This window comes from Lepidochelys kempii, chromosome 1, assembly GCF_965140285.1.
Source record: "Lepidochelys kempii isolate rLepKem1 chromosome 1, rLepKem1.hap1, whole genome shotgun sequence".
NCBI lineage: Eukaryota > Metazoa > Chordata > Testudines > Cheloniidae > Lepidochelys > Lepidochelys kempii.
The window spans coordinates 265874450-265898894 of NC_136380.1; the positions used below are offsets into that span (position 1 = coordinate 265874450).

Below are 24445 nucleotides of genomic sequence, written 5' to 3' on the forward strand. Positions count from 1 at the left end.
CTGGAGCTCATAATTAACCATTAAGTGTGCGGAGATGCGTATTTTGTGTGTGCTGTGGTCTGCACCGCGGCATACTCATTTTCCAGCCACAATACAGGCATGTCATTTTTAAGATTTAGGCCAAGATTTTTCAGAAATATGTGCCCAAAATTAGGCTCCTAAATCCACATCTAGGCTCTTTAAAAAGCAGCTGATTTTCAAAAGTGTTGGTGCACAGCAGTTATTACTGACATATGAAAACCAACCCACTTATTTAAATATGGATTTAGGATCCTAGCTTTAGGCTCTGAGTTTTGGTCTGAGCCTGGAGAGTGCATCCAAAATAGTCAATGAAATGCCATATGATGTACATGTACCTAGCCCAAAGGATGCGATACATATTAATGAATTCAAAAACGGTTTTAAAATACCAGTCATCCTTTGATCTATAGCAACATATGTTAAATTTTCTTCCACTCATTTATCTGGTTGCTTCTTTTTCTTAAAACATGCATTATCCTCTATGAGAACAAATATTTTAAGCAATTGCAAAATGTAACAGATAGTGCTGTCAAATTTTTTTCCATTAGTAATAATAATTTCAATATGTATCGTAGTTACAGCCACATAAGGTCTCTGACATTGTTGCAGACAGTATCTCTCTGCCATTATCTCGATTATTAAGTGTTTGTAATCTCAGTTCCTAATAAACAAAAATGTTTCAAATTCTGTCATCTGCAGCACAGTGTCCTCCAGCATCAATGCTTTAGCAGCTGTAACTGTTGAGGATCTCATTAAACCTTACTTCAGCTCCCTCTCTGAAAAGAAACTAGCTTGGATTTCCAAGGGGATGAGTAAGTTTGTGAGGGATATTTTCTACTTTCGTCATAAAGAAGGAGGGCTTGGTTTAGATCTCACTTATAAAGGTATAAATCAGGAGTAACTTCATTAAAGTCAATGGCATTACACCAGTATGAAACCTGTGCGAAATCAGAATCAGGCCAAGAGTTTTCAGCTGTGGGGGAGAAGGGGCGCAGCTATTTAAAGTGAGCATGGAAAAGGGCATCTTGTTTGATCTTTAAGCAGTAAAGTTATATTGTAGTCTTGTTCAATCTAGATTCCTAATACAAAAGACCCAAAGGGTTTGGGTTGAAATGGCGTTATTTTTCATTCCATCAGTCAGAAGGCAGGTGCATGGGATAGAATTTTGTGATCAGCCACTTGAACATGGAATTATTTGGCAGGGTACATGGCTGGGGAAATGTACGGCATCGCACTCTCCTTCTAGAAAATGTGAGGGTTCACGACCGCTACAATACACCCTGAAGCCCTCAATCTGTTTAATGCCTCCAAGCAACCAATCTCAGAATTTTGAGTTGAACATACAGGACCAGATCCTCAGCTGGTTTAAATCTGTGACGCTCCATTGATTTCTTTGCTAGCTACATCAGTTGCCATCAGTGGAAGATATGGCCCACAGTGCCCCAGGTAGTTCGCTGGGAAAAATAAACATGTCTCTTACTGTAATAAGGTTAGTAAGGGATAGAAGAGTACAGCCAATTACTTCATTGTATTCCCGAGCAAGAGACCACACCCTGCCAGTGAGCACACCAGAGCCGTGAGGGGTGTTACAACAGCATTGTCACCTGAGAATGTAGTTTCTTAAGCACTATTAATAACTTTTAATGCCAGCTTTTGTTTGCTATGGGAATGGAGGCTCACAGGTCTGAACTTGGATAGTTGCCTGACCTCTCATATTAAGCACTGGGATTAATGTGTCCCCACTGTAGCTGTAAATTAGAGCTTTGTGAGTGGTGGATGTAACTAAAGTGTTCATCCAGCATTAGGGACCCTGGGAGGAAGAGGGACTTCATTTGCTTAGGCTGCCTATCTCCTGGCAGTATGGGAAATTCTTAGCCATGGAACTCCAATAATCTAAAAGTGTTTTCACTGGAACAAAACTCAGGTCAGACGGAAGATCTGTTCTTCAAATAAATAAAAAGTGTTGGTGCAAAGGATTAGAGCAGGAATGTAATTGATTCTTGCTGTGCGTATTATCCCCTACTCATCCCAACTTCTTTTTAAGATTTAATCTTTCAACTAATCTTCAGTGACCACATATTGTAAAAGGATTTGTCATGTTTGCGCGATCCCCTCCTGAGGTAATAAAGTGCCTGGTCTTTTGTTGGTTTGACCATTCTCAGAGACCATCCTAACTGCCATGTATTTTTGGCTTTGTCAGCAGTAGTATTAGATTGGAAGGAAACTTAACTGTAGAGATTTAAATTGATACATTTGTCTTTCTCACCCATTCAGGTCTTTTTTATGGAGGCGTGTGCATTGCCATGGCCGCTCTGGCATCCCTTCTGGGCGGTTTGTTACAGGTGCATGTTTAATTGCTTTTCACCTCTGTTTCATGAACTAGAAGAAATTATTGAAAAGAACAATCACTGGCTACTATTAAGTGATTAACTTTTATCCTTTAATGAGTATTTACCTTGGAAATTCTAGGACTGAATCCTGAGCTGGTGTAATTTGAGGTAATTCAACAATGGAGCTACACCAGTTTATTCCAGCTGAGGATCTGGCCCAGAGCCAGCTTGAATCCCTAATTGCAGATATTTCATTTCCTTCCCCTCCCCCATGGCATCATGTTGCAGGTTTTGGCTTTGCTGTGTGATACTTGATATAAGACTTTGTTTTCTTCCTCAGGCAGCTCTCAGTATTTTTGGTATGGTTGGTGGCCCTCTTTTAGGACTGTTTTCTTTGGGAATCCTCTCGCCCTTTGCAAACCCCATCGTAAGTATAAGCTGTGTGTCTTGCGGTTGCGAAATACAATAGGCATTTTGGGGATCATTTCGCTCCCCTCCCTGCAATAATTTGTTTTAGGCATCATGGGAGATGTTTTAGATTGGCATTTTTCATACATACCCCCTCCCCGCCACATCCTCTTACCCCAATAGTTAGGCAATAAAGCCAGTATTTTAGTCTGAAAAAAATATAGTTAAAAATGGAAAGATTCACTAATCACTTATTTTCTCCTTGTTCCCTATGGCTAAAGCAGTGATTTGTCTTTGCACAATGCTGCAGAATCAGTACTGATGTGCTGTAAACAGTCTAACAAGAGCAGTGTGTTGTTAGTTTGTGGCCTGATGACATTTACTTCATAATTATGGCTGCAAATTGAATTTCCATTATAAGCCTGTTTTGGCCACTCTCATCTAAAACACACACACCCCCCCACCCCTTAGATCTGAGGCCAAGGTACATATTACCTATGAGTCAAAATGAATTGCCCAAGGCATTCCTACATTATGACACTCTAAAAACAGAGGTGTTCTCCAGAGTTTATAAAGTCTAACATTTTGGTGTTTGTAGCAAGAAGCCTTGAGAGCAGGAGAGAGGTGAAATTTAGTTCTCTGGACACATGTGAGCTGAGAGTTAGTGCACAGCACCATAGTCGATAAGAGTCTAAATCAAATATTGTTAACTTTTGTATTTGTAATATCTCTGTGGTCTGCAATGAATTATGAGTGAGATTCATCCCTGTTCAGAGAACCAGGGCAAGGTCTACACAGTACTTAAATCCCAATTAAATTCTTAGTTAGTCCTTGGGGACATTTTCTAAAAAAAATGAGACTGTTTTTAAAAGAGGTAGGCATGCTAGTGTATAGGCTCTAGCAGCTTGGATTGCTATTATAACTGGCTGCAGCTAAATCAGAGTTTAATTAATTGTTCAGATCTTGAAGAGAGTTCCTATCTTTAGAAAAGGTAAAAGTGTTTGCTCTAAAGCAATTCCTCCTATTGCAGACAGAATATTGGGGGGAAAACACATGCACAAAATTCACAATGTACCTGCTCCAAGGTGTTAGGACAGCCTATTCAAATAAAATAGCAAAACAAAATAAAATAAAATCTAAAAAAAAAAAGGCTTCTGCCTTCATAGTTTCTACCTGATCGAAGTTGTTTAAAAAAATCACGGGCCAAGAATTTCAGACCTTAGCGCCTAAAGTTAGACTCAAGCCCATACTTAGCCATCTGATTAAGTGGCCTCGTTTTCAAGTGTTGAGCACCTTCCAACAGCTCCCATTTAAGTCATTTTTGAAAATTAGGCCACCCAGTTCTGAAAAATCTTGACAGTGTTTTTCTTTGTCAACCCTCTTGGGTTTTTTTGCTTTACATTTCAATCCGATTTTACTTTGTTTTACAGGGTGCATTTGTAGGTCTTATTGGGGGCTTTACTGTTTCACTCTGGGTTGGCATTGGGGCTCAGATTTACCCTCCACTCCCTGAGAGAACTATGCCATTAAACCTCACAACTATCGGCTGTGATATAGGCAGCCCAGGAACAGGAAGCAACTGGACTACAACAACCGAAATGCCAACTTTAACAACCCTTGTACGTCTGCAAGGCACTGAAAGGTATATAACAAAATCGGCCACATAGTGCACCAGTCCTTGATTTAAAATGTTGTGACCATCTGTACAAGATTCTATTACCACGACAACCAAATACACAATATATTCCTTCCCCCCTTAATTAGAACGTCCCCTAAATAAAACAAACACTAAACTAGAGAAGGATAGACTGCCTCCCTTCCCGGCTAAACCCCAGGGATTATTTTGCCCTGTAACCATGGGTTTGCCCTCACTAAAAATCCAGCCATTGAGGAGGCCTTCTGCCTCTAGCTGGATTATGGTGGACTTCTGGTGTTGGTGCACCTGAAAGTGTCTTGGGCGCGGGCCTGACAATGGGCTCAGGGTTTGGAGGGCGAATGGGTGAGGATGTGGTATAAGCTCGTGTTGGGCAGAGGGGTATCTCTGCCACCGGCAGAAATGGAGGGGAAAAGTCAGGAACAGGTGACTCTTGATTCGGTGTCTCAGCGGAAGTGGTGAAGTCAGGCAACTCAACTGAAGATATGTCCTGAGGACTGGTATGACCTGGCAGCAGCTGATCTACATGTCACCGCCAGTCGAGATCCTCTGCAGTCCGGACTGTGTAGGAAACAGGCCCTGTTTGAGCGATGACAGTGGCAGGGACCCATTTAGCTCCAGAATTATAATTCCGAGCCAAAACCGGATGTCCCAGGCTAAAGGTTCGGCCTCTTGCTCTGGGTGCATGCCTGTTGACTTGATCTTGCTGCTGACGTTGCACAATTTGTTGGGGTTCAGAAAGTTTCAGCAGATCAAAGCAAGTGCGCAGCTGTCATCCCATCATTAGAAAGGCCGGGGATGCCTTGGTCATAGCATGAGGTGTGTTTCTGTAGGATAGTAAGAAGGTGTCCAGATGCTTTTGAATGGATAATTGTCCCCTTGCCAATTTCAAAGCTTGTTTCATTGTCTGCACGAATCTTTCGGCTAATCCATTGGTGGATGAATGATATGGTGCTGAAGTGATGTGGTGTATCCCATCTGCCTTCATAAAATTTTGAAACTCTTGAGAGATGAACTGTGGTCCGTTGTCACTCACAAGTTGTTCTGGCAGACGAAATGACTAAAGAGTCCTCACAGTTTTTGGATGGTACTCTCTGCAGTAGTGGACTCCATTATAGAGACTTCTGGCCATTTAGAATGGGCATCTACCACCACCAAGAACTTGCTTCTTTCAAGGGGGCCAGCATTTTCACAGGTTTTCAGGCCAGTCCCATGGGTGTAGGGGTGCTCACTGGGGTGCATTCCTCACACCCTGACATGACATACAAGCTCTTGCCTTCTTTTCAATAGCACTGTCCAATCCAGGCCACCAAAAATAGCTTTGTGCAATTTCCTTCAGGCGCACTATTCCACAGTGACCAGAATGTAGCTGATCTAACATCTGTGATCTCAGTGGTGGTGGGATAATGACGCATCTCCCCCACAACAAACAACCAGATTGGATCGATAACTCTGTCCTCCTGGACATGTAGGTAACAAGGTTGGGTGAGACCGGAGAGGTTCGGAGAGATGTTCCATGCACCACCAGGTCCATAACATGGGACAATACTGGGTCAACTCGATTTGCCTTCTTTACCTGAGTAGTGGTGATAGGTGTATTCTCTACCTGTTCAAAGAGACAGATTTCCTTCTGGGCAATATCTTGATGTTTGACTGGCAAAGGCAGCCTTGAGAGATCATCCGCATTGCCGTGCAGAGTGGATTTCCAATATTTGATTTCATATGTGTGCGCAGAAAGCAACAATGCCCAATGTTGCATATGACTAGGAGCTAATGGGGGAATGCCTGTGTGGGGTCCAAAAATTGAAGTCAGGGGTCGATGGTCTGTGAGAAGAGTAAACTTCCATCCGAACAGGTACTGATGAAATTTCTGAATTCCGAAAACGACTCCCAATGTCTCACATTTGATTTGGGCATAGTTAGTTTCTGCTTTGTTTAGAGTGCATGACGCAAAAGCAATAGGTCTCTCTTCTCCCGAAGGCATAATGTGTGACACGACTGCTCCCACTCCATAAGGGGATGCATCGCAGGCCAACTGTAGGGGTAAGGATGGATCAAAGTGCATCAGGACTTCAGAATTTAGCAGTGCATCCTTAGCTTTGTTAAATGCAACCTCCCAGGCTTCAGTCCACTTCCAGGCCTTGTTCTGCCCAAGGAGTTCGTGAAGTGGTTTTAGCAGTGTGGCTAACTGTGAGATGAACTTTCCATAATAGTTCAATAGTCCTAGAAACGAGCAAAGCTGGCTAACGTTTCGAGGAGGGGTAGCCTCCACAATAGCCTTAACTTTTGCAGGGGTCTTACAAAGACCTGTAGCATCAATGATGTGTCCCAAATATTCAACAGAGGGCTGGAAGAATTCATACTTGTCTTCATGGACTCATAGGCCATACCCTTCCAGTCTTTCTAGGGTAGCCTCTAAATTCTTTAGGTGATCCTCCTCATTCCTTCCAGTGACCAAGATATCATCCAGATAGCACTGGACTCCTGGCAAGCCACACAAGATCTGGTCCATAGCCCTCTGGAACAGGGCGGGAGCTGACGTTATTCCGAAGGGTAGGCGACAGTATCGATAAAGCCCCTTATGCCGATAATAGTCAACAGTTCTGGGGACTTTTCATCAATGTGCATCTGTAAATACACTTGGCTCAGATCAATCTTACTGAACTTTTGTCCCCCAGCCAGGCCTGCAAAGAGGTCATCGATGTGGGGAAGCGGGTATTGCTCTGCACTCAACACTGGGTTGACAGTGACTTTAAAATCACCACAAATCCAGAGGGAGGCATCTTTCTTCACTATTGGAACAATTGGAGATGCTCATTGGCTATGGATAACTGGTATTAGGATTCCATTTGTGACCAGGTGCTCCAGGTCTGCTTCAACCTTCGGCCTGATGGCATATGGCACAGTTCTGGCTTTCAGATATTTTGGTTGACTGTCAGGTTTAATGTTCAATGTCACAGTGATTCCCTTCATACTTCCCAGATCCTCTCCAAAAACAGCAGTATGTTTCCTTAGTATAGCAGGCAGACTGGTTTCTTCTTTAGTCATTTGGTGCTCTTCTGCCCAGTTCAGCTGGATCTTCCTAAGCCAAGATCTACCCATTAAGGCTGGGTAATTACCTCTCACCACAAACAGTGGCAATTTAGCAGCCTGTTCATTGAGCTCCACCTTAACATCAATAGTGCCCAACATGGGCACAGCTTCTCCCGTATACGTCTTCAGAATTGTTTTTGTTGTTTAAAGCAGAAGATGCTGTAGCTTTTCTTTATACACAGACTCAGAGACCAGCGAGACGGCTGCACTGGTATCCATGCGTATAGGTTTGCCGTCCAACAACGGGGTTACCCAGTATTCATGTGAGCCCACTGCCAAAGACAAAACGTGGAGTGGCTCTTCTTCTTGTGATGAGGTGTCTCCTTGGTCATCCTGGGTCTGCTGTAGGGTATGCAGGTTTCCCTTTTTGGTCGGCCAGATCACAGGCCTCTTTTTCTTTTGTTTACAGCATTTTGTGTTTTCTCCTACTGGGGGGTGCTTATCGAACCCCCTGGAAGTCAGTGGGCATTGGATCAGTACTGTAGAGTTCTACAGTTACATGTGCCTTATTGGGAACTAGTTTTGTTGCTGCAGTGTGGATAGGCAAAGGGGATTTGTGTTTATTTCATACTGTCAGGGTTGCTGCTGTTTTACTATCTAAGCAGGTTAAACCTTGAGGGTGATTAAGAGTTTTCAGTGAATCTTCCAGCAACAGTTTACCCAACAGCATCATATCTATGCGGAAGTAACTAGCCACGTTCTGCAAAACCATAAGAGTGAAGTGCAACTGGGTGAAATGCTGGGGTATTTTTCCTCTGCGATTGTTATATTATCTTACATTGTATTATGTCATACAGTCAAAACAGAACAACCCCTCCCCCCCCAAGAACAAGACGTAGCAGCTCGATTAAATTAGATTAAAAGACAATGCTTAGATTAAAAATTCTAAGGGCTGTCAATTCTTATGTCTCAGGACATAACTGGGTCAGCAGCTGGGTATCCTTAGGAAAAAGTTCCCCTTAGCTGGTGTAGTATTGCATGGTTAGGTGAATTGGGAGTTTCCCAGGCCTTTCCCTGAAGCAGCTGGATACCTGATTAGACGGATCACTGCTCCCGCGTTCCTGTGTCTATGTACTGATTCACCAGCATGAGGGGTGGGATGTTACATATAAGATCAAACAAACCTTAGACCCCAAAGCACTTGCGTTTAGTAGGTTCTGCAGTATATCTGTTCTGCTTCAAGCAACTACTTAGAGTAACAGTGGATAATTTGTTACCGTTTCTAAAATGAAAAACAAAGTTTCAGTTTCAGCAAATTTAAATGGTCATCAGTGTAAATTTAAGTGCCAAGTAGGCGCCAGGCAGTCACGTTTCTATGGCCATCAGAACAAAGCCATACGTGCTTAAAGACGTTGGTCCAGACCACGTGCTTCTCTCTGTGGCATGTTGCAAAGGGGATCAAAATGGTGGTTTGTTGCTGCTGCTTTGTAGCACAAAGCCCTGAAAGCAGAGAGCTGAAACCTAGTTGACTGGACCCTGGTTAACTGAGATTTAGTGCACAGCACCATCGATAATAAGAGATCTGCAGAAGTGATGGCGCAGTCCATGCCTAAGACACCAGGGACACCACCCCCCTCCCCAAGAGAGCCACAGGGCTGGCACGCCGTTGGTGTAGCCTGGAGAGAACTGGGTGGCGCTTCTCTGGCTCAGTTGGAGCCCGGTGCCCCTCAGCGGTGGGAGCCGAATGAGCCATGCCACCATCTGTGCTGCAAGGGGAAGCGGCAGTGGCCCTGGAGCTCCTGCCTCCCGAGGGCCAGCTTCGGCTTAACCCTGGGCAGCCACACCCCTGAGCCACCCTGCCTCCCCCAGCTGCAGCACGGGCCTCTCCCCTTCGCCTCCCAGGGTGGGACTGAACCCTGAGGGGCGTGGTGGGACAACAATGAGCCCGGGGGAGGGGGCAGTGAGGAGCCCAGGTGACGAGGGGTTGGGGGCAGTAAGGAGCTGGAGGAGTGGTGGGGGGGGCAGTGAGGCACCACTCAGCAGAGCATAGCGGAGTGAGGGCAGGGCCTTGGGGGAAGAGGCCAACCAGAGACAGGGCCGCGTTCTGGGTGCCAGTGCCCCCCCCCCACACTTCTAGGGAGCTTCCAGTGCTCCGTAGCCTCTCCAAAGGAAAGACCCACACGCCGCCTATGGCCAGACTCTTCAGTTCTGGCCAGAATTCCTAGGGGAGGAACGGGCTCATGTGATTTTACTGGCCATGGCCCATTCACCCACCATACTGGCCTGATACTGCCAGTTTTACCTCAGAGTTTGAGTGCCAGGTGGGTTTCTCTACCGGAGAGTAGCATGAGACACATTATTTTTTTAGCACAGAACGTTCCTTATATTTACTGACTTAGTGCCTAGTTTTATGCATTTTCAGGTTGTCTGAATTTTGAAGAAGATTCTAACAAAATGTTTCCCCCACTTTTCCTAGACCTGTCCTGGCTGATTATTGGTATTCCTTGTCGTATCTGTACTTCAGCACACTTGGGACCCTGGTCACAGTACTTTTGGGAATGATTGTCAGCCTCTTAACAGGTACTTTTTCCAGAGTTTTGGTTTAACACAACTATATGTTGTTTTCCACATTAACGTGCACACACATGGAACCGTCCCTATTACGAGAAGTCTCAGTGACCGCTCTGGTTGAGCGTGCACTCTCTGGTTTCATTCACTCACAGCTTTCTAGAACCTTTATCTTTTGGCCTGAAATTTTCCAGACATGGTCTCTGTCCAAAGGGTGCATTTCTTTCTCCTTTGAATTGTGAGGTAGTAACATCAGCAGTTTTTGAACCTGAGGAGACTGGGGCGAAAAAAATCCATTTACCCATTGCATTAAACCTGAGCTGGGGCTGAGGCTTCAGAGCTGCCATCCAGCATGGAGATAGCCCGGCCTCAGGAGAAGCATCTTTCCTTCTCCCAGAGGTTAGTAGTGGTTTTGCTTTGAGTGAGTTAAAAGCATTCAAAATGTGCTTACTGAGCATGCCCAGTGCCCATTTTCACTATGCTTGCCAAGCCATGCTCCCAAGGAAGGGTTCATGGTGTAAAGCCATGTCAGCTGCCCAAGGAAAAGTCTAGTGAAATAGATTGCTGCAAATTACCAAGACCCTAAGAGTAGGCATGACAGTTGGGATCTGAACCCCGAGATCCCAACCCAACCCTCTGATTTTGGTTCCAGGAAAATCCAAAATGAGGCTATTATCCAATTTGGATGCGGTAGAAAAAACCCACAAAAGTGCAGCTGATCTCTCAACATTTCAGGCCAGTGAGAGCAGTTGGATCGTAGACCTGATTCAATCTAACTTCTAACCTAAAACTAATCTAGACCTGAACCCTGCATGCTCAGCTCACCACTAAGGCCACACATACTAAAACATAGTGAACAGGATGGTTTCCATTAGACTCACTGCATGTAGAAGCGGAGGAGAATAAGGCACATCGTCATTGGTTTCTTTACTCTAGAATTCCTCAAACTCTTTCTGGAGCTCCCAGGAGTTCTCTCATTTTCCTTCCTCTACTTCCTCCTCAATGCTTCACATCCAGGGCTGGATTTAGGGGCAGGTGACCCAGGCAACTGCCTGGAGTACTGGGCTTGGGTGGCATCAGGCTCAGGGTGCTGTTTGTGTTGTTAGTAACCAAAAGGGAAAATAAAATGTTTGAAGTAAAATGTTTCATGTGTTCCGTACATGGATTCATTTTTCACTATCCTCCTAGAATGTTTTGGACCTTTGTAAAATCTTGTGGAACCTTCCAGACTAGCTTATACATGGCATGAATAAATACACATTTACAGATCCTGGAGTGCAAATTTATCATCTTCAGGGATGACATGGATAAATTTGCATACATTTGCATATCCCTATCATGACAGGGATAAATCATGCATACAAACTTTGCATTAAAGTCATGAAATGGGCTTTAAATTCAATAAAAAATAAGGTATTGTGACAAAGTTCCTCCTCTGCTTTGGTGGGTCCTGCGCTTATTGGTGGATTTGCTTGCCTCAGAGGTTCACAACAGCCCGCAGTTTGGCCACTTCTGTGGCTCAAATATGCCATTTACTCAGTTAGCCTCATCACTGGCCAGCATGGGGAAAAGGAAGAACAATCCCTGCAGTCTCTGCTGATCCACCTAGTGGATCAGGGAACAGGACAGAGATCTTCCCCTCTGGTGGAAACCACAGTCCAGGTCAACTCCTCCAGTATCAAGTAGGGAGTTGGGGGGATGGAGGGATGGGGGGAACCCGGGCTCACTCTCTACTCTGGGTTCCAGCCCAGGGCCCTGTGGATTGCAGCTGTCTACAGTGGCTCCTGTAACAGCTACGTGACAGCTACAATTCCCTGGGCTACTTCCCCATGGCCTCCTCCCAATACCTTCTTTATTCTCACCACAGGACCTTCCTCCTGATGTCTGATAACGCTTGTACTTCTCAGTCTTCCAGTAGTATGCCTTCTCACTCTCAGCTTCTTGCACCTCTTGCTCCCAGCTCCTCAGATGCGCACCACAAACTGAAGTGAGCTCCTTTCTAAACCCAGGTGCCCTGATTAGCCTGCCTGTCTTAATTGATTTTAGCAGCTTCTTGATTGGCTGCAGGTGTTCTAATCAGCCTGTCTGCCTTAATTGTTTCCAGAAAGTTCCTGATTGTTCTGGAATCTTCCCTGTTACCTTACCCAGGGAAAAGGGACCTACTTAACCTGCGGCTAATATATCTGCCTTCTATCACTCTCCTGTAGCCATCTGGCCTGACCCTGTCACAGTATTCAAAAGTTTAACAAATGGAGGGGGAGAGGGCGCCGAAGATGCACCTTGCCTAGGGTGTCATCTGGTCTAGGATGGGCCCTGTTCACATCATGACAATAGTCCTTTAAGACAAAGTGTGTGGGAAGGCTGGACACAGCAGGTAGCTGACGTCTGATGTACCGTTATCAGTTGAATAGGATTATCTTGTTAAAAACAGTTGATAAAGAATTTAACACTGTGGGTATTTTGCAGGAGGAATAAAGCAGAACATAGATCGTAAATTCTTGCTGACCAAAGAGGACATACTGTCCAACTTCTCATTTTCTAAACCCAAGACAGTAAGTATAGTTATGTGTATCATTCTAGTTTGCCTCCTTCAAGCAATCTGTCCTCCTGGGTAACAGAGACAAATACACCAGGGTGGGGGTGTTACTTTTTCTAAAGAAATGGTTTCAGTGTTCATCCACTCTTTGATCCAGACCCTGTCCTTTCAGTTTCTTCCTCTGTACAATTCAGTATTGGTCACTCCAAACATGCAAGATGTGACTGGGATCCCAGGGGGGCCACACTGACATTGCTCAGTTAGGGCAAACTGCAAAGAATGGGGCAGACAATCACAAAGACTGGTGATTATTCTAATACTTAGATTCACCAAGCCAGCAACAAAACAGCTTCTACAATACCTTATTGGTTACCCAGAAGCCAACAACACAGTTCCATTAAAGCAACCCAGTCTTTGTCAACCCAGACAGCCAAGTCAAATATTATGAGGATTACTGAAAATCTTGTTCATCATATAAAAAAGTTTTACCAATCCCAAAGGATCGGACACATTACCCACCAGGTTAATGAATATTTTAGATCTTACCCAAATACACACTTACAGCTAATTCTTATTAACTAAAGTAAAATTTATTAAAAAAGAGAGTTATTGGTTAAAAGATCACTATACGTACATATGTGAACTTAGGTCAGTTTCATAGCAGAGCTGGGGAGCTTTAGAGTTGCAAAGAGTTCTTTCAGAATTAGTCCATAGGTTTAGTCCAATGTTCAATATCAGGGTGATCCAGAATGGAACTGGAGACATCAATCTTGTGGCTCAAGCTTCTCCCGATGAAGCATAAGCAGATTTGAGATGAAAGGGTCCCAAGACACCTTTAGAATGTTCCCGGGGAAGCCTCTTGTCAGCATACAGTCCTTGGGTGAACCATAGTGTCTCTGAAGTAACTTCCTATTTCCTAAACATCACCGGTAATTAGATACATGGATTAACATAAGGCATTGCCTATCTCCAGCCATTTACATGTGATTTATCACAAACTTCAAAGAGAAATTCAGACAGTGATATTAATACGTATACAATTCATTTAAATGTTAACGTCTTCTTTTGATCTCTGAATTAACAGAATACAGCAATAGACAGGAACTGTTCATTAACCTCTAACAATATATATGTAAATACACAAAAAACACAGCATTATCTATCTATATCTCTCCAAAGGTTGACTTTGGGTCAATTAGCCTGCTAGCTGTGTAATCCTGTCTGGCTCTGTGTCACACAAGGCAGACAATAGCATAAGCACATCTTAAGAGGCAATAATGTGACAGAAAAGCAAGAGCTTCCCCCAGGGGGCTACATTTTTTTCACTTCTCTCCCCCTCACCTCATGCCCCCCAACCCATATGAATGGCTGATCCAGTAGGAGACACTGATGCTTTCTGATATGACTATTTCATTTAAGGCAGCAGCTGTGCACAAGGTATATCAGGATTAGGTAGCTGGCATAGACAAGGCAGCTATTTATGGCTACAGTAGCAGGTAGTATTGGGCTTTGGGTCAGCAGATTAGAGAGAATAACCGAGCGCTCCCTAGCTAGCCTCATAAAATGAGGGCCAGTGGTGCCTTTGCACTTCAGCAAAGCTTTCTTGTTTTGTAAATCTGTTCTCGAGCTTATTTCTGATATTGGTCATTAGACCAGCTACAGTTTGAGGGGAAAAATTTCCCAGCCTGTGGATCCACATTACACACACCTCCATTCAAAAAAGAAAAGGGGAAAAAAATGGAAGAAAAAAGTATTGAATAGATTGGAGCTAAACCGCTCAAAAATATAGTTAGATTATTAAAGAGCCAACACTTCTTAAAGGAAAAATATAGCTTGTTGGCAGCTGCCTTTGGCAATGCTGTAGTGGTCCGTCCCCTTGTGTTAAAATAAACCAGGAAAAGTTTCAGCAGTCAGGGAGCAGCATTCTAAAATACGTCCCTTAAACATGGAGGGCCAGAGCCTCAGAGGCTTTAAATTGTCATAACTCCATTGACTTGAGTGCAGCTACAACAATTGCCACAAGCTGAGAGTCTGGCCTGGAGCCTTTATCCAGTGTGGGGCTCACTCCCCTGAGGAGTCTCAATGAGAGTAGCTGCTCACCTGTGTGAGGAACAGGCTCACAATGCGGCCTTTAGCATTTAGATGAAAAAAAAATTAACTGCAGGTCACCTCTAAGGTCTATGTTTTCAGTACACTCAGTTAGAAAGAATGGCTAAGGCAGCCATTGGCTAGTGCGGTGTGCCACGTAGCAAGCATCTGTCAAAGATGATCCAATTTGCAGACTCTTCCCCTTATGAAAACCTCATGTTACTAACTATATACAGTAGAGGTAGGGTTGTTTTTTTTTAATACATTACATGTTATTTGTCCACCTAGAAAATGGACCAGACCCTCAGCTGGTGTAAATCAGCGCTGCTCCTCTGACTGCAATGGTGCTCCACTGCTTTACACCAGATGAGGACATAATGCCATGAACCAAATGTGCAAATGCATGCCAATGCTGATACGCGCAGATTAGCTGGCCATAGTACTTGGATCCAGATACAACTGGCTTATTACATAGAGCAGAAACTGGGTGGAGAGTGGGTGAAATGATTACTATTAAAGACTGTCTAATTATTGAGGCAAAATATGTGGGTGCCTTCCATTTTGGCTGAGCCAGTTTAGGCAAATGGAGATTTCTGTTTAGGTGTAGTTAGATGTAAGGAAGATGCATTCTCTGAAGCAAGGAGACCAGTAAACCCTGATTTTCACTGATGAAATGCAGGTAGGCACCAGGATTAGAAGAACAATAGCTCCTGGTGGTGATGACAAGTTGGTACACAAGAATACAGGAGCTATTCTTCTGAGGCCAGGAACAAGTGTTAGATGCATTTTGAATGACAATAGCAAAGTATGTGATTAAACCCACACATCCTACTCATATATCTAGAGAAATTCCAGCTGTTGCAGTGTATATCAGTTTATGCTTTCTCTTCCATCTACGTGCATCAGCTTGCTCTGTCCTACTAGTTAAAATCCCCAACTACAGGCTTGATTCTTCCCCCCATTCACATCACTAAAACTCTCTTGACTTCAGTGGAGTTACGCCTGATTCACTACCGGACTAGTTCAGAGCATCATAATGTCAACGGAGAGACTCCCATCAACTACAATGAGCATTGGATGGATCAGGCCCTCATAGGAGAATCATGCTCTTCTTTTTCACTCTGACAACCCAGAAACAAACCCATCCCAGTATTGCTCTGTGCAAGCATAGCTGGTTAGTGTATTTTCTCCATGCTAAAGTCTAACTGACCCCACCACAACTTTTAAATCAATATGGAAAACAATGGTGCTGGCCCTGTGTTTGAATAGCGACTCTGGTTGCTTTTTAACTTTTATTTCTTATTTGAAAAGCTTGATAGGAAACTCTCCTTGCTCAGAATTAAGGGTTTGTTTGGGTTTTTTTAAAATGAATTGAAAATGTTGAAACTAGTTTTTTTAAAAAAATGTAGTGACTCTTGATCTATACATTTAAATGAGAAATTTACATCTGATGCAAGTCCCCTTCATGCAGTCAGCATGATGTAAAGGGGCCATAGTGTAAATGGGCAGTATCTTCAAACCCACCTGAGTCCCATTCAAAGTCAGTGGGACTTAGGCTCCTGACTCGGACAGGTTTGAAAAACCTCACCAACTAAGAATTAGGCCCTACCTATTAAAACAAATCTATTTATTTAATCTCGCTCTCCCTTGGAATAAGTCAGAAATATTATACGTTTCCATTCCCCTTCTTGCTCCCTTTGCTCCTTCCCTGGGCCTCACTCTTTCCCACTTCTTTTGAAAATATTTAATGTTCGTTGTGTGAGATATGTTTTGGAGCCTCACTGTAATGCATCCTGTGTATGTCACCTGAGCAGCAAGGACATCAGAAAGTGAGAGTTAGTTTAGAGGACGGATCCAGCAGTAGACAACAGCAATAGTGCGTGTGTGTATGTAGGGGGTGTGAGCGCGTGCACATGATTCCATGCCTCACAATGTGAACTCTTTTTCAGAATGAGAAAGTGGAAGTTTTGAACTGGAAACCTTTCACCATGGCGGAGGAAGGAACCGACAATCCAGTTTTCAACCACATTGAAATGAATGTCACAGAAAATAAAGAAAAAGTCAATGGTCCCCATGTATGACTTAAGAGGACAGTGTAGATGTTGTGTTAAAGACATTGCCGGCATTCCTGTGAAGAGTTAGTTAACCACCCTACTTGGGGTTACGTGCAGTAATCCCTACTAAACTTCAGGCCATCACCACATTGGAATGACCTTGCCATTAAGACTGATTCCAAGAAAGGAATCAGAGCCTATTGGGCCAACGAAAAGGCGGGTAGTGGGTACTTCATAACATACAACTCTACTTATTTTGGGAGACCTTCCAAAAGGCATGCATCTGTGCCTGTGACAGAAGTGAACATGAACTAAGAGCAAGTGAACTTTAAGCATACTCAAATGTGGACAATGTTTTGTGTTACCTCCAATAATGAACCCATTGTGCACAGCAAGAAACAAACGATATTGGCTTGGTATTTATTTGGCGTGTGCATAGTTGTTTAGCCAAGCGATGGTTTGGTAAACAACTGCTTTTCTCAATCCACTGAATGACACATTCAGTTCTAAGGTATCAGGCTGGATCCGTCTCTCCCCAGAATAATTCCAGTGATTGCTGTGGAGCTGCTCCTAATTTACACTGCTGAAAGTGAAAACAGAATCAGGCCTCTGCCTCTTATAGGGGACCTCTATAGGGAGGACTAAAGCCGATGTTTCTATGTGAAATTGTAATTCAGTATTGGTTTGGTCTCCTATAAAAATAGTTACGTTCAAACTCAGTAAATTTTTCAGCTTTATTTTATTTTATTTTTAAAAAGAGCATCTAGCTCTCACAGACATGGCTATTTTTCTTTCCTGATCAATTCCATACTGTTTCTATTGCAAGGTCAATATTTTACACTCTTGCAGTGTCACAAGGTGGTTGTGTTTTTATAGTGAAGGCGGTATTATCTAGTATAATGTTTCTCTGAAGAAGTGCTGACCCTGAGCCCCTTCTATTTAAGTTTTTATAAAGTCGTCCCTCATGGTGGTATCTGAATATGTTCTGAGCAAGGAATTCAACAGTGAATCGATTGGTACCATGCTTACCCTCCATTTCCTTCTCAGTGCATAGTCCGACCAGCTAGGGTGTGCACTCGGCAGGGGCAGCTCTAGCAATTTTGCCACCCCAAGCAGTCGCCGCCACTACAGCGCCGGGGCTGCCGCCAAATTGCCGCTGCACCAAGGGCGGTGGAGCTGCCGCCGAATTGCCACAGCAGCGGGACACGGGCGGCCGCCCCGTTCTAATTGTTGCCCCAAGCACCTGCTTGGAAAGTTGGCGCCTGGAGCTGGCCCTGGCCCTAGTAGAGTTCCTTTGGGAGCTGGGTGGGAGGAAGGCTCTCCCTACCAGACCGTGAAGCAGCACCCGAGCTGCTCTGCACCCATTATTGCAGCCTCCACACACCTCATCCAGCCGCTTCTGGTAGGAACAACAGGCCATGGCTGATTGGTTGAGCTAAGCGACATTTTTTCATTAAAACCTATTTTCAATGGCAATGTAACCAAAATGAAAGTTTTGTGGATAAAACCATTTTTGTCTTGGTGTTAATGGAACAAGCGAATTCTGTACTAGAGCTGGGCAATATTTTCTGACCAAAACTCTTTCTGGTGAAAAAAACATAAATTTGGTGACATGGGAATGTTTTGCCAATTCATGTTGATTTATTGCCATATTCTTTTGGTTGGAAAAAAAATCCAAAAAAACAACATGGTTTATTTCAACGTTTTGAAATGAAGTTTTTCGATTTTTCAGTTCCAATGACTTTTAGCTTCAAAGTTTCCTTTACATTTATTGAAAAATCTAGTCAAAGATGAAACATTTAGATTTTGTTGAAACTAAATTTTTTGTTTGACCAGAAACAAACTTTTTTGTGACTTTTCAATTTGCCAAAATTTTCATTTGTCCCATAACTAATTTTTCCCAATTTTTCAGAATTTTCAACGAATGACAAAAAACGCCCATTTGTTCTTTGCCCAGCTCTGCTTTCTATCCCTTTATCCTCAGAAGGGGTTAGATTATATACTAGGAGGTTTCAAAGATAGTTGATAATTGCTCTAAGTTGTCGAACCTCTGGGTAAGATGATTGGTCTGACTCTGTTTCCCAGTGTTTTTAGCTATTCAGCTGTTTACACCTCCAACATTTGTATTATAGATTAATTTTAAAAAATACTCTTCAGTGTCTAGAATAATTTTGGGAAATAAGTGTTTGCAGCAAGTCCTCTCTGTATAGCCTACAAACGTGTCTGTGGAAGTAAAATGCTTACTGGAACTTATCTAAAATGCTTACTGAAATAGCCCAGAGAAGGCTGAAACAAAAATGGTGCACAATCGGGCCAGATCCTCAGCTGGTATACGTATAGCAGAAAAGGCTTGATAATCTGATGGTGCAAGAAGCTAGTTCTTCTGCTTCTGGTGTGTTCAAAAAAGAAATACTGCATCTCAGTTTAAAAGCATGCTGAGGTAATAAATCGTAACACTTAGCTTCAATGACAGGTTTCAGAGTAAGAGCCGTGTTAGTCTGTATTCGCAAAAAGAAAAGGAGTACTTGTGGCACCTTAGAGACTAACCAATTTATTTGAGCATAAGCTTTCGTGAGCTACAGCTCACTTAATCGGATGCATTCAGTGGAAAATACAGTGGGGAGATTTATATACACAGAGAACATGAAACAATGGGTGTTACCATACACACTGTAACAAGAGTGATCACTTAAGGTGAGCTATTACCAGCAGGAGAGCAGGGCTGGGGGGTGGGCGGGGGGGGGAACCTTTTGTAGTGATAATCAAGGTGGGCCATTTCCAGCAGTTGACAAGAACGTCTGAGGAACAGTGCGGGGGGTTGGGGCGGGGGGGAATAAACATGGGGAAATAGTTTTACTTTGCATAATGACTCATCCACTCCCAGTCTTTATTGAAGCCTATGTTAATTGTATCCAGTTTGCAAATTAATTCCAATTCAGCAGTCTCTCATTGGAGTCTGTTTCTGAAGTTTTTTTGTTGAAGAATTGCCACTTTTAGGTCTGTAATCGACTGACCAGAGAGATTGAAGTGTTCTCCGACTGGTTTTTGAATGTTATAATTCTTGACGTCTGATTTGTGTCCATTTATTCTTTTACGTAGAGACCGTCCAGTTTGGCCAATGTACATGGCAGAGGGGCATTGCTGGCACATGATGGCATATATCACATCGGTAGATGTGCAGGTGAATAATGAGTATGCCATCATGTGCCAGGAATGCCCCCCCCCCCGCTCTCCTGCTGGTAATAGCTCACCTTAAGTGATCACTCTCATTACAGTGTGTATGGTAACACCCATTGTTTCATGTTCTCTGTGTATATGTAAGCAGTGTCAGGATGAGCTCCACCCTGACATCTGGTGGTGAGGTGTGGCAAGTTGTGGAAAAGAACTTCAGGGGCCGATCTTATTTGCATAGGCACACCCACCCCACCTACAATGAGGCCATAGCTGCCCAAATGGTCACTTTGGCTGCTGTGGGATCCTCAGTGTCTCTATTATTGGGGCAAGAATAAATTGTTATTACCCTGATTATGGGAACTGTGCTTGGAACTGTACTTGGCCTTTTGTTATGATGGAGGGACTCACCATCAACTAAGTAGCACTCGCTAGGCAAGGGTCATGGGTTCAAAACTCTGTGAATTGAGAGAGGCTGTGGACAAGTATTAATACTTAGTGGTATGGGCCCCTTGGTGGGGGCCTTACATGCTAATTGCACTTCATCCTCTCTCCACTGTGGAATATCAGAGCTAATTTTGATTCCATTAGCAGTCTAGTTACAGGCTGCTGAGCTCACTTTGGGCTAATGGTGCACCAGCACTGGGGCTCCCCTACTACAAGCTGAATTCACCAAAGAGCTGAACTGACTAAGAGCTGAAATCACTGAGCGTTGTGTTAAGTAGTGGGGGAACCTGAAGATATATTGTGGAGCAGTTTGCGGGATGGCTGGAGTGCCTTGTGGACAGGCTGGTGGAGCAGTTCATAGGACGGTGGGAGCTGCTTGTGGGCCGCGGAGCCGAGCAAAGCAGTTTGTGGGGCAGCTGGTGGAGCGGAGCGAAGGCCTATGGAGCTGTGGGGTGGTCAGCTTCAGATCATGTAAGGTGCCCCTTACCTCTCTCCTTCCCTCCCCCCATCTCCACCCAGGTTGGGAGGTAAAGCTCTGCAGATAAACTTTCGAACTTTGGGGCTGCCCTGACCAGGGACAGAGACTTTTGGGTCACTGGACTTTTGGGACTTTGGGTGATTTGGGGTTGCTGGACTCAAGAATCATAGGGAAAGGGCATGCCCCAATTTGCTTGGGGTGGGTTTTTTTGCTCATGGGTTGTGTTATGAATCCTGTTGGTGGTGTTTCCCCAACATAATGCCACATTGTTTCTATCTGTTATTAAAAGGCTTTTTGCTACGCTCAGACTATGTGCTTGTGAGAGGGGAAGTATTGCCTCTTGGAGGCGTGCAGCGGGGATGGTATATATTTGTCCCAGGTCACTGGGTGGGAGCTCGGGCCGGTTTGCATTGTGTTATTGGAATGGATCCCCTAGATATTGAACCCGGCCCTTGTTGCTGCCAACTCTGACGGGAAAAAGGGTTACATATATAAATCCCCCCACTGTATTTTTCACTGAATGCATCCAATGAAGTGAGCTGTAGCTCACGAAAGCTTATGCTCAAATAAATTTGTTAGTCTCTAAGGTGCCACAAGTCCTCCTTTTCTTAATTCATCAGAGTAAATAAATACACAATGGATTTACAGAGAAAGTGTTAAGATAGGTTCTTGATCATTTTGGGCTTGCATTTGTATTTCGCCTCAGATTTGTCCCTCTGCTCAAAATTAGATAACATAAGAGGACTTACAAAAGCTCAACAACAAAGATTTCATATGCATAATTTATTTTAAAGTTATTGCAACACATACAAGCGTTAAACATGGCTTTATGTTGATGACGTTTTTATAGGTGCAAAAATTTGACATTCTTTTCCATAGGTTGGTTGGTTTTGCTATTTACAAATAAACAATCTATATACTTTATATATATAGTATATAACATAAGTCTCTGCACAAAGATCTGAAATAAAAAAAGAACTCATTTGTAAACAGGGTTTCAGTTGTCTTATTTGGTGGCTTGAAAATAGATGGTCTTGTAATACTGGGCATTTTTTGTCAGTGTATCCTGGTTTTTAATTTACATTTATTATTCTAAGTTCTGTAAAACGCGCATGGGACAGAATGCAAAAAACGTACCAAACAGGCTGAAAAAACAGTCCCAGTATACAATTTTTCCTTGGTTTTAAAAACTTGAGTATAATTGCCCATAAAATACATGCTAGCTCTGTTGAGAGTGGTCTATGGATATCAGTCATATGCTGGATTGCAAAATGATTTCACAGTAAATCCTCTGAAATGTGCTGTCCTGCTTGCTATGTAAAATGTCTGTGGCATGCATTGAGGTTGCATTTTTTCATTCTCTTCAAGGTAGTGCTCTTGGGATAAGTAAACAGAGTACAGGTCCATGATCGGGAGCCATAAACAAAAACAATACCAGATCAGAAACACACTACAGGAATGCATTTGCTACCTAGAAAACAGAACAATTCAGTTTGCCATTAGAAAGCTACAATTTTTGTTATACATTTGTCTTATTAGCCTCCCTCCAAACACACACACTCACTATTTTCTGTTTGAACTGCTGTATAACAGTGAAAGACAAAGGGGAACTCTGTTGTGCAGAATGGCAGGGCTCATCCCTGTGAGGTGCTGAGTGGATAAATCAATGGAATTAGAGGGTGCTCAGCACCTTCCTGGAGGGTCTCAGGATTTTGCAGGATCAGGCTCAAGGTGAGCCAACTTTGACAGCTTCCAGTGCCGGCTTATGTTCTCGTTTTCAGCAATACCCAAGACAACTTCTAGCAATTTAGAATAATGAAGTATCAACAAAACATAGCTGTGTTGAAAACTGGTCTCAAAAGCAATCAGCAGTTGATTGTATCTTTGCTTCACTTTATTTGATTTGTCATGTTGACCTGCTGAGGTTCCTCAAGAGTGAAAATCAGATTGTTATAATATGGCGCAATTCAAAGTTAGGAATGTCTCCAGTGGTGCAAGTAGAATTCATTTCTTACTGGTACGCTGCACTCATGGGAGGGACACAAAGGGGGGCACCAGCTAAAGGGGAGGCACGTGACCTCCCCATCTGACTCCAACCCCCCCGCATCCAGCCTGGGGCCCTCGCACTCTCCCCGTCCCCTCCCCATAATCCATCATATGTTACCTGGGTGGGGGGGCTCTGTCCTCCTCCCGCTGCGCTGAAGACTTCTGAACTGCAGGGCTCTCTGGAACCACAGTGGCGAAAGGAGCAGAACGTGGGGCCGCCGAGTGGCCCCACGCCAGCAGCTCCTCTGGTGCAGCTGTACTGCCCCCAGCCCTGCCCCAGCCCTGTTCCTAGCGGAGCTGCTGTACAAACCCCAGACAGGAGACGTAGCTTCAAGAAAGGGCTGAGGGCGGGGCTGGGGGCGGTACAGCCATGCCGGAGGAGTTGCGTGTTCTGTTTCTCCTGTGTCTTTCCAGTACAGAGTGCCAGCCATAAATATCTTACTGGTACGGTGAACTGGACCATACCACCGTACTTGCACCACTGAATGTCTCTGATCTAAACTGCCAGAGCGATATCTCACTGGAGGAGGTTTGCATAGCTTAAAACACATATATAAGACCGTGATTTAGGTGTGACTTGCATCTGATTTTACTATTTAGCAAACTCTTTCTGAAAGTCTGTCACCTGTGATTTTAAAGTTGCTTATACAGTTTTTGCAAACAAATTAATCTCAGTCTATTTAATCTACTTGTTTATATGAACTTGGCCTTAATATGCTTTGCATGAGCATTAGCGGCTGAGCAGTCAGCATTTGCCATTGCTGTGTAAGCCACATATACCTTGCAGCGGTGATTGGGAAACAAATAGCCATCCAACACATGTGTATCTTCTGGCGCATTATGTTGCATAAAGAAAGGTTACTCACTCGTACAGTAATGGAGATCTTCAAGATGTGTGGTCCCTATCTATAATCCATTTGAGGTGTGCATGGGTTCCATGTGCCTGGAAGATTCGTGCTAGCAGTGGCCATCGATCTGCACCTGGCATCCTTCTCTTCTTCCTCCTCTAAAAAACTGAGGGCACAAGTGGTGGCATGGACCGACCGCTTCTCTGGTTACCTTTTAATCAGGAATAGCCCTAGGATAAGGCTCTGCAGCAGAGGGGAGGGAGGGCAGGTAGTGGAATACAGATAGGGACCACATACTGCGATGACAGCCACTTCCTGTGGTAATCTTTCTTTCTTTGAGTCACGGTTCCTAAGTGTATTCCAATCTAGGTGATTCACAAGCAGTATTAATTGAGGAGGAGGGTGTGAGGAGCACTGCTGTACCACGGATTGGAGGACAGCTCTGCCAAAGGATGTGTTTGGCAGAATCTTGCACCAGGCAATAATGTTTTGCAAACGTGTGTACGCTGCCGCTATACCGCTCTCCAGAAGAGGGACATCTCAAAGTGAAGCTGCCAGCGTGGCTTGGGTGAGTGGGCCCTCGTACCTTGTGTGGGAGGAGCTGCTGTTAACTTGTCACAAAGCAGGATGCAGCTTGAAATCCATTGGGAAAGCTCCAGAGAAGGGACAGGTCTGTGCCGCCTTCTTCACGGACTTGGTTAAAGTGTTGGCACTCTATTTACTTAGAAAAGTGTTAAATCAAATTGTTTGACTCACATTCCTA

General features: G+C 43.9%; 2 protein-coding genes across 7 annotated transcripts in view; one reads left to right on the forward strand and one right to left on the reverse strand.

Moving 5' to 3' along the window:
- SLC5A8 (solute carrier family 5 member 8) overlaps positions 1 to 17095 on the forward strand; it is a 42565-nt gene extending 25470 nt beyond the window's left edge. Inside the window, exons 9-15 of the mRNA XM_073327397.2 lie at positions 721 to 833; positions 2296 to 2363; positions 2692 to 2778; positions 4190 to 4401; positions 9923 to 10026; positions 12481 to 12566; positions 16588 to 17095. Of these exons, the coding sequence (XP_073183498.2) occupies positions 721 to 833; positions 2296 to 2363; positions 2692 to 2778; positions 4190 to 4401; positions 9923 to 10026; positions 12481 to 12566; positions 16588 to 16719 (802 nt within the window). The 3' untranslated portion in view covers positions 16720 to 17095. The remainder of the gene's footprint in view (positions 1 to 720; positions 834 to 2295; positions 2364 to 2691; positions 2779 to 4189; positions 4402 to 9922; positions 10027 to 12480; positions 12567 to 16587) is intronic.
- Positions 17096 to 21565: 4470 nt separating this feature from the next.
- Positions 21566 to 24445, reverse strand: part of ANO4 (anoctamin 4) — a 288655-nt gene continuing 285775 nt past the window's right edge. For 5 of the 6 annotated variants that reach the window (XM_073327406.2, XM_073327405.2, XM_073327407.2 and 2 more), the window contains one exon: positions 21566 to 22259. The gene's annotated coding sequence lies outside the window, so the exon portion shown is untranslated. The remainder of the gene's footprint in view (positions 22260 to 24445) is intronic. The other variant, XM_073327404.2, reaches the window with a different exon arrangement.